At 37.3% G+C, this 10,336-nt stretch overlaps 1 protein-coding gene and 1 non-coding gene across 2 annotated transcripts; one reads left to right on the top strand and one right to left on the bottom strand.

Moving 5' to 3' along the window:
• Positions 1 to 5,615: 5,615 nt before the first annotated feature.
• LOC133781165 (small nucleolar RNA R71) lies at positions 5,616 to 5,721 on the bottom strand. The gene has a single exon (XR_009869958.1). It is a non-coding gene; the product is annotated as a small nucleolar RNA R71 (small nucleolar RNA).
• Positions 5,722 to 6,823: 1,102 nt separating this feature from the next.
• On the top strand, positions 6,824 to 7,504 carry LOC133779970 (uncharacterized). Its single transcript, XM_062219862.1, has 2 exons — positions 6,824 to 7,222; positions 7,349 to 7,504. Exons 1-2 carry the CDS (start codon positions 6,824 to 6,826, stop codon positions 7,502 to 7,504), a joined length of 555 nt encoding a protein of 184 aa, XP_062075846.1.
• Positions 7,505 to 10,336: the final 2,832 nt, after the last annotated feature.

Here is a 10,336-nt window from a genome sequence, read left to right as displayed (position 1 = left end):
ATAAATTAAAAGTTAGATAAATAATTTAATTTAATATTGAAAATTTTAATAATTTAAAAATAAATTAAAAGTTAGATAAATAATTTAAAAATAAATAAAAAAATATAATATTATCAAATTTAATAACTTTAAAAATTAGATAAATAATTTAATTTAATATTAACAAGTTTGAAAATAAATTAAAAAATTAGTGTTTTCACTTTAGTGAGTCTTGATCCCCTCCTCAACGTTCTAATACAAAGTATGATAGTTTGGTGAATACGGTCAAGAATTTGAATATTTAATATAATATTTTCATATTTAATATATATGTTTTTAATGATTTCAATTTAATTAATAATATTAACAAGTTTAATGATTTAAAAATAAAGTAAAAATTAGATAAATAATTTAATTTAATTTTAACAAATTTAATAATTTTAAAATTAGATAAATAATTTAATTTAATATTAACAAGTTTAATAATCTAAAAATAAATTAAAAAATTAGATAAATAATTTGACAATAAATTAAAAAATTATAATTTAAAAATAAATCATTCATATATCTAATATAGCTTATAAAACATCATAATATTTTTATGGTATCATAAGACTTTATAAGACATAAAAAAATAGCCACTGTTAAAACATTTCATGTCCTGTTTCTTTTCTTTGGTGATAAAATTGATCACAAAAGATAGGATGGAAGTTTTATATATTATCACCTAGTGATAATGTTTTCTTAATTATTTTTAATCACGAAAAGTCTTAGACCCGTTCAGAGAGGCTGAGTCAGTAAGGACTCTTAAATATACTTCTCTGTACTATCCAGGATGGTATGTGTTCGCATGGATAGTTTGGATTTGTTGTGTACCTATAATTTGATCTATTACTCATTTTATTGTTTCGTTAGTAGAGATTTTAGTATGTCTCCTTATTTGTTCTCATAAGTAGGCAGACTTAATTTTAGTCTGTGCACTTATGAGAACCATAGGGAGGTGCTGCCGAAATTTTTACATAAACGAAACAATTTTAAGAGTGTAGATTAAATTATATGTATACTACAAATCTGAATGGGATAAGTTATTTACCCTTATAGAAGTGGAGTGAAAAGGTGGATTAGGGCACACACACACATAGTCAATAATTTTTAATTGTTGTTTATTCTTGTATCGTAGATGCCGATCGATAAGAGTTGGATGACATTAAGGAATCGTAACTGTGATGCTTATTGGAACGGTCTTCAAGCCTTCTTGAAAATTGCAAAAGAACATGTAGACTACGACAGGAGAGTTTTATGCCCATGCGCGAGGTGCCTGAATGTTAAACTACAAACTATAGATACGGTGGAGGCTCATGTCTTTGACAAGGGTTTTCAACAGAATTATCAAAAATGGGTTTACCACGGTGAGGTGGAAGCTGGTGTCGCCAATGAGGTAGTTGAGGAGAATGAATATGTAGACGAGATGGTTGACATCATTGACGATTTCATTTTACTGACAAATGCAGAAGAAGAAGATGGTGTGTATGGCAGTCGAATGGGACAGTATAATGACGAGTTGTTCGACGAGATTGAAGCTGAGTTGTATCCGGGTTGTGATTGGGTATCATCCTCAAAATTTTTGGCGAAGTTGATGCATTTGAAAGTTAGGGGGAAGTGGCCAAATAACTATTTCAATGAATTGTTGAAGTTACTAAAATTTGCATTTCAGAAAGATAATAAAATTCTATCAACACACTACGACGCGAAAAAAGAAGCTGAGTAAGTTAGGGTTGGGATATCAATAAATCCATGTATGTAAATACGACTATTCCTTATTTTATAATGAGCATGCAAGTAAAGATTCATGTCATGTGTGTGGGAGTAGCCGGTGGGTAAATGAAAAGAAGAAGCAGAAAAAGGTTCCACACAAGGTGATGCGTTACTTTCCGTTGACTCCCAGATTAAAGCGAATGTATAGTTCAAGACAATCAGCTAATGACATGCTATAGCATCATACTGGGAGATCAATAGAAGATGGGGTGATGCAACATTCGGTTGACGGGTCTGCATGGAAAGACTTTGATGCCACACATCCTGATTTTGCAAAAGATCCTAAAAATGTTCGTCTAGGCTTGGCTGCTGATGGGTTTAATCCTTTTGGCAACTTGAGCTTATCATACAGAATGTGGCATGTGATTTTGACAAACTACAATCTCCCCCCTGACTATGCATGAAGGAGGAGTATTTTATGCTAACTCTGCTTATTCCTGGGCCAAAATCATCGGGTAAAGACATGGATGTATTTCTAAGACCCTTGGTGGATAAGTTAAAACAATTGTGGATTAACGGTGTCGACACAAGAGATGGCACAAGGAATGAATTGTTCAAGATGCGTGCAGCCATTCTATGGACAATTAACGATTTCCCTGCTCGTAGTAGCTTGTCTGGTTGGAGTGGGGCATGGGTACAAAGCATGTCCAACATGCAATGAAGACACCACTTCTATCCGAGTGATTGGTAAGACATCGTATGTCAGTGATAGGCCATTCTTGAGGAGTAATCATAAGTATAGAAGGGACAAAGAATTTGATGGCAAAGTGGAGAAAAGAAATCCTCCACAACAGTTTACTTGTCAACAAGTTTTAGATCAAGTCAATGCTTTACCACTTCAAGTGTCTGGTAAACATGACATATTTAGGGGGTGAAGGGCAAGCGAGGTGCAGAGGAAAGTAATTGGAGGAAAAAAAGTATTTTCTATGAACTTGATTACTGGAGTTTAAACTAGTTAAAACACAACCTAGATGTGATGCATGTCGAGAAGAATGTGTGCGATAGTCTCCTTAGGACTTTGTTAGATAATGATAAATCTAAGGACACCACTAACGCAAGGCATGATTTAAATAATATGGGGGTTAGAAAATCATTGTGGATTTACGAGGATGTCAATAAAAGGTTAATGAAACCACATGCTCCATACATGTTCACTTTTGAACAGAGGCGAGATTTTTGTCAATTTTTGAAATGAGTGAAGTTGCCCGATGGTTTTTGTTCTAATCTAAAGAAAAAAGTCACTGACAATGACTCAAACATTGTTGGGTTGAAGTCCCATGATTGTCATGTGATAATGCAATGATTAGTTGCAGTAGGTGTTCACAAGTTTTTTCCAGAATCTATATCCACTTCCATCACTGAATTGTGTAATTTCTTCAAACAATTGTGCTCTAGAATACTGAATGTTTATGATATGAAGAAAGCTAAGGATGACTTGATTATTATTTTATGCAAGATGGAGTTGATTTTCCCTCCAGCATTCTTTGACATAATGATCCATCTGGTTTTGCACGTGCCTGATGAAACAATATAGGGAGGACCTGTATTTATGAGATGGATGTATCCTTTTGAAAGATACATGAAAAGATTAAAAAACTATGTCAGGAATAAAGCTCGTCCTGAAGGATCTATAGTAGAAGGATATGTGATAACTCTTGAATAAAGAGTTATTTGTCATACTTTTAAGCTTATGATAAACAAAAAAAGAATCAGCTAAGTGATACTTTTTAATGGTTTCATCTCATTTTATTATCCATTTTTCGGTCTTATCTTATCCTTTTGTCTTTTTGAAATATCTGAGCATTTAATAGCACTTAAAGAGTTTTTACATGGTGCGCCCTGAAGAAAGCAAGAAAAGCAAACAGATTTTTATTAGGTGTTGCTTGTGATAAAATATAGGGATTGTTGAAGACAGGAGCTTTTGCTGCAGCATTTTTCTAGGAAAAGAAGGAGGAATCAGCAGCTCAAAAAAGAGGTCATGTGGCATCATTTATCTAGCTGTAAAGGAGTCTGACGTGGCAGTGTGGAAAAAGATATTAAATCAATAGTTATTTTAGTAAGTGGGCCACGTGTGAGAGAAAGAAGGAGGGAAAAATAGAGAAATTAAAAGAAGGAAAAAGGAGAGGGTTGTACCCTAGCTAATTAAGGAAGGAGCAGCCTCCATTTTGACAAGACTTGAGCCAGAAGGTTACTGTAGAAAACCAGAGAGAATACCAGAAAAAAAAACGCCAGGAAGAAATAGAAGAGAGGTTCAAGAAAGAATGAGGCCAACCAAAGAAACTCAAGCATCATTTGGATTTGTTTTTCTCTTCTTTCTAAACTCTATTGTATTAATTTCTCAGTTGGATTTTAACTGAATATTATGGGCTGTTTTGATTATGAATTAATGTATATGAAATCAGCCATGAACTAATTTCTTGGTGGCTTGAATTGTTGATGAACCCTATGTTATAATCTATCCATTTCTTGCACTTTATTTTAGTAAAATCTCCCTTGATCATTCAAGTGTGCTTAAATTGATTTCTTGTTGTTGTTCGGCCAGCAATGGCAAGTTATTTTAATTATATTTAATGCTGGAAAGGTTGAATGTAATAGGAAAAACTTGGATGACACAAGTCATAATCTAGGTTAGGTTATGTTAGTAATTAATATAGGGATATGTTAATTACCTTGTGTAACATATGAGAAGTGAGCTGTGATTGCATTCTTAAATCTGATTTTGCATAGGAATATGTTTAATTAGGTAGAATAATTAAGGTCATAAGATTTGGGAAAGTTTTATGCATGTTAAATGAACTTTTTGTTATCCAAGGAGTTTTGCTAGAAAATTGCTGCAGCAATACATTCGCAATGTGTTCAGGAAAAATAATATAGGGGGATTCAATGATTCAAGTCCATTTTAAAATTTATATATTTCTCTCAAGTTTCTTGTTCAGTTTAATTTGAGTAATTTTACTTTCTTTTTATTGGGTTAATTTGGAAAATCAAAGACATTCAAATTGTTCACTAGTGGAATTGTTTAGTAATTAATTTTTGCATTGAGTTTTAATTTGCAATCCCTGTGGAGACAATCTTGAATACTTACTACTTTATTACTTGTTTTGTGACTGTGTGCACTTGCACATTTTAATTGAATCAATTTTCACAACAAGTTTTTGGCGCCGTTGCCGGGGATTGAAATTAGAAATTCTTGTAAAATTAGTTACTTGCAATTTTTTTTTCTTTGTTGAGTTGACTTTGTTTGCTTGCTCTTGTGTTTTCTTAGGTGATTTACTATATGAACGAGCAAGAAGACATTGAACTAGCTCCTATTGACCCCAAGATTGAAAGAACAATTAGAAGAAGACTAAGGGAACAACGGGCTCAAAATCGCCTTAATATGGCTGAAGAGGCTGAAGGAGTTGAGGGTGCTAATAATGTCACTAATACAATTGCTATGGCTGATGATAGAGAGAGAGCCATAAGGGAGTACGCTGCCCCCATGTTTAATGAGCTCAATCCGGGCATTGTTAGGCCTGAAATTCAAGCACCCCAATTTGAGTTAAAGCCCGTGATGTTCCAAATGTTGCAAACAGTGGGTCAATTTAGTGGGCTGCCTACTGAGGATCCTCACCTTCATCTTCGTTCATTTTTGGAGGTGAGTGACTCCTTCAAGCTACAAGGAGTGACTAATGAGGCCCTAAGGTTGAAATTGTTCCCTTTCTCTTTGAGGGATCGAGCTAGAGCTTGGCTCAACACTCTTCCTCCCGACTCGGTGACTACATGGAATGAGTTGGCTAAAAAATTCCTGATGAAGTACTTTCCCCCTACCAAAAATGCCAAGTTTCACAATGAAATCATGTCATTTCAGCAGCTGGAAGATGAATCATTCTGTGAAGCGTGGGAGAGATTCAAGGAATTATTGAGAAAGTGCCCACACCACGGGATCCCACATTGTATACAAATGGAGACTTTCTACAATGGGCTAAATTCTTCCACTCGTATGGTGTTAGACGCTTCAGCCAATGGGGCTATTCTCTCTAAGTCCTATAATGAAGCCTATGAGATTTTGGAGAGGATAGCTAGCAACAATTATCAATGGTCCAATGTTAGAGCCTCAACAAGTCGAAAAGTGGTTGGTATACTTGAAGTTGATGCATTGACAGCTTTGACAACTCAAGTTTCTTCAATGACTAACCTTCTCAAGAACATGAGTTTGGGGGGAATGGTACAACCAGCTGCTATGGGCCAAGTGGCTGATGTTTCTTGTGTTTACTGTGGAGATGGGCACACATTTGACAGCTGTCCATCAAATCCTGCATCAGTTTGTTACTTGGGGAATCAAAATGTGAGCCGTAACAACCCATATTCGAACTCTTACAATCCGGGGTTGGAGGAACCATCCGAACTTCTCATGTGGGGGGGGGGGGGGGGGTCAAGGAGCTAGTTCAAGCGGAGCACCAATGCAAAACAAGCCTACATATCCACCGGGGTTTTCTCAACAACAACAAAGAGCTCAACCACCTCATTCTCAAGTGTCTCAATCAAGCTCTTTGGAGAGTTTAATGAAGGAATATATGGCCAAGAACGATGTTGTAATTCAGAGTCAAGCAGCATCCTTGAGGAATCTAGAAACTCAGCTGGGGCAGCTTGCTAATGAGCTAATGAATAGACCACAAGGCACTTTGCCTAGTGACACAGAAAATCCAAGAAAAGATGGCAAAGAACATTGCAAGGCGGTTACCTTGAGAAGTGGAAAAATGTGGAATTGACTGAGAATAATTGTCCTAGAAACAGCGAGCTCACTTCAATCCAAAGTAGTGTGGACAAAGGAGACAAAGCTGTGAAATCAAAAGAATTAAATGTTGATCCTGAAGCATTTGCTGCAGCAATTCCTCCGCAAAATGCTACAGGAGAACCTACAAGCAAGCCACCTCCACCATTTCCTCAGCGCTTTCAAAAGTAGCAGCAAGACAGCCAATTCCGGAAATTCTTAGATGTTTTGAAGCAACTTCGCATCAATATACCGTTGGTGGAAGCTTTGGAGCAAATGCCCAACTATGTGAAGTTTTTGAAAGATATTTTAACTAAAAAGAGGAGGCTCGGTGAGTTTGAAACAGTGGCGTTGACTGAAGGGTGTAGTGCCATATTGAAGAGTAAAATTCCTCCTAAATTGAAGGATCCGGGCAGCTTCACAATTCCTTGTTCTATTGGTGGTAGAGACGTTGGTGGAGCACTTTGTGACTTGGGGGCTAGTATCAATTTGATGCCCATGTCAATTTTCAAGAAGTTGGGGATTGGAGAAGCAAGACCAACTACAATAACTTTGCAATTAGCGGATCGTTCTATGGCGCACTCGGAAGGAAAAATTGAAGATGTACTTGTGCAAGTTGACAAATTCATCTTTCCGGCTGATTTCATCATCCTTGATTATGAAGCGGATAGAGATGTTCCTATTATCTTGGGTAGGCCATTTCTAGCTACCAGGAGGACCTTGATTGATGTACAAAAAAGGGAGCTTACTATGAGGGTGAATGACCAACAAGTGACTTTCAACGTGTTCAATGCTATGAAGTTTCCGGATGAGGTTGAGGAATGTAATTGGCTAAGTGTAATTGAGTCTATTGTTGCTGAAAAATTCCACAAGGAAGCTTGTAAAGATGGAGTGGGGGTGAGGTCACTTGAAGAGCTTGAAAGCTTAAGTAAAGAGGAAGAAAGCCAAGTTACATAGGTGGAGTCAAAGCAGCCCTTTGCCAAAATTAGGAGGCCTTTTGAGTCATTGAACTTGTCGGAAGGGAATTTTAAGCCTCCTAAACCTTCTATTCAAGATCCACCAAAATTAGAGTTGAAGCCTTTGCCTAGTCACTTGAAGTATGCCTATTTGAGAGATGATGAGACCTTGCCTGTGATCATTTCAGCCATGTTAGGGGCTGAAAAGAGAGTTTGTTGCTGGCTGTTTTGAAGAAATACACAAGGGCCATTGGTTGAACTATGGCAGATATCAAGGGGATAAGTCCCTCATTTTGTATGCATAAAATTCTGTTGGAGGATTGCTGTAATAACTTTGTTGAGCAGCAGCGAAGGCTTAATCCTATCATGAAGGAAGTGGTTAGAAAAGAGATAATTAAGTGGCTTGATTATGGCATTGTTTATCCAATTTCAAACAGTTCTTGTGTCAGCCCAATTCAGTGTGTTCCTAAAAAAGGTGGAGTCACAGTGGTGGCTAATGAAAACAATGAGTTGATTCCCACAAGACAAGTGACGGGCTGGCGTGTTTGTATGGACTATCGGAAGTTGAATAAGGCTACTCGCAAAGACCACTTCCCGCTGCCATTTATTGACCAAATGCTTGATCGGTTGGCGGGAAAAGGGTTCTATTGTTTCCTTGATGGGTATTCAGGCTATAATCAAATTTCCATCGTGCTGGAAGACCAAGAGAAGACTACCTTTACTTGTCCTTATGGCACCTTTGCCTTTAGGAGGATGCATTTTGGGCTGTGCAACGCCCCCACCACTTTTCAACGTTGTATGATGGCAATATTCTCAGATATGGTGGAGAAGTCTCTTGAAGTCTTCATGGATGATTTTTCAGTATTTGGGGAGTCTTTTGACACTTGTTTGGCTAACTTGGAGCAAGTTTTGGCTAGATGTGAAGAAACAAACTTGGTACTCAATTGGGAAAAATGCCATTTCATAGTTCAAGAAGGCATTGTGTTGGGCCATAGAATTTCTAACAAGGGCATAGAAGTGGATAGAGCAAAGCTGGAAGTTATAGAAAAATTGCCACCACCTACTACAGCCAAGGGGATTAGAAGCTTTTTGGGGCATGCGGGCTTCTGTAGGAAGTTTATAAAAGATTTTTCAAAGATTTCTAAGCCCCTTTGTTCTTTACTTGAGAAAAATCGAGCATTTGAGTTCACCAAGGAGTGTCAAGAAGCATTTGTGACTTTAAAAAAGGCTCTTATCACCGCACCCATCATTGTAGCTCCGGATTGGTCTCTCCCCTTTGAATTGATGTGCGATGCTAGTGACTTTGCTGTGGGGGTTGTACTTGGGCAGCGAAAAGAGAAGGTTTTTCACTCCATTTATTATGCAAGCAAGACATTAGCCGATGCCCAATTGAACTATACTACCACCGAGAAAGAGCTTTTGGCGGCGGTGTTTGCTTTTGACAAGTTTAGAGCTTATCTTGTGGGGACTAAAGTGGTAGTTTATACAGACCATTCAGCGATCAAGTATCTAATTGCCAAAAAGGATGCTAAGCCACGACTTATTCGATGGGTGTTGCTTCTTCAAGAATTTGACTTGGAAATTCGGGATAGAAAAGGAACGAAGAACCAAGTGGCTGACCACTTATCTAGACTTGAAGTTGGAAGTGAAAAGCAAAATGAAGGGCCTATTAAAGAGACATTCCCCGATGAGCAATTGTTGGTTGTGAACCAAACCACTACTCCATGGTACGCTGATTTTGTCAACTATTTGGTGAGTGGTTTGCAACCACCTGATTTGAGTAGGCAGCAACTCAAGAAGTTCTTTCATGATGTGAGATTCTACTATCGGGATGAGCCCTATTTGTACAAACAATGTTCAGAACGAATCATGAGGCGTTGTGTGCCTGAGGGGGAAGTTTCTAGCATCCTAGAGCATTGTCATTCAGCTCCTTATGGTGGACATTTTGGGGGGCAGCGGACAGCCGCTAAGGTTTTTCAATCGGGGTACTATTGGCCTTCTATCTTCAAGGATGCTCATGAATTTGCTAAGAGATGTGATCACTGCCAGCGTGTTGGAAATATTTCAGCAAGGAATGAAATGCCCTTGAATAGCATCATTGAAGTGGAATTGTTTGATGTTTGGGGAATCGACTTTATGGGGCCATTTCCACAGTCATTTGGCAATTTATATATCTTGGTGGCGGTAGATTACGTCTCTAAGTGGGTTGAGGCAGTGGCAAGTCCTACCAATGATTCCAAGGTGGTCATGAAGTTCCTACATAAGCATGTGTTCACCCGCTTTGGCACTCCAAGGGCTCTTATAAGCGATGAAGGCACCCACTTTGTTAACAAGATTTTGGCAGCTTTGTTAGCCAAATATAGTGTGAAGCACAAGATTGCCACTGCTTACTGTTAGGGTTTTATGCCCTAATTAAAACCCAAATTCTTTGTAATCTCATTTTTTTATCAATAAAAGAATAAAAATCATTTTTTGACTTGGTCAATCACTTTGCTCACATGTTTTATTTTCATGATTATTTGTTTAATATAAAATTCTATTAAATCCCGAGCATATAGCTAATCTTATTTATAGTGACGTAATCACAGTGGAATATAAATATGATTATATGTTCAAAATAAGTTAGTACTAAGATTAGTCAGTGCACCAGATTTACACTGACTTGCCAATCTACGATATGATCTACTTACACATTATAGTGTTATGTTCTTTCCAGAACATTAGCAAAGTAGATAAGATCGGATGTATATGTTACATCGGACAGGACCGATATTGACAGTTGATAAGATAAGTAAACATACCGTTATTATCTATTCTAGTCATATCATATAGT

Source organism: Humulus lupulus, chromosome 5 (assembly GCF_963169125.1).
Source record: "Humulus lupulus chromosome 5, drHumLupu1.1, whole genome shotgun sequence".
NCBI classification, from domain to species: Eukaryota; Viridiplantae; Streptophyta; class Magnoliopsida; order Rosales; family Cannabaceae; genus Humulus; species Humulus lupulus.
Note: the sequence above shows the minus strand (reverse complement) of the source record. Positions and strands in the feature narration are given on the sequence as shown.

Coding starts and splice junctions, on each gene's coding strand:
- LOC133779970 (XM_062219862.1), top strand. CDS start 6,824: ATGCCCAACTATGTGAAGTTTTTGAAAGATATTTTAACTAAAAAGAGG. Junction 7,223..7,348: donor ATTATGAAGCGGATAGAGAT/GTTCCTATTATC, acceptor AATGCTATGAAG/TTTCCGGATGAGGTTGAGGA.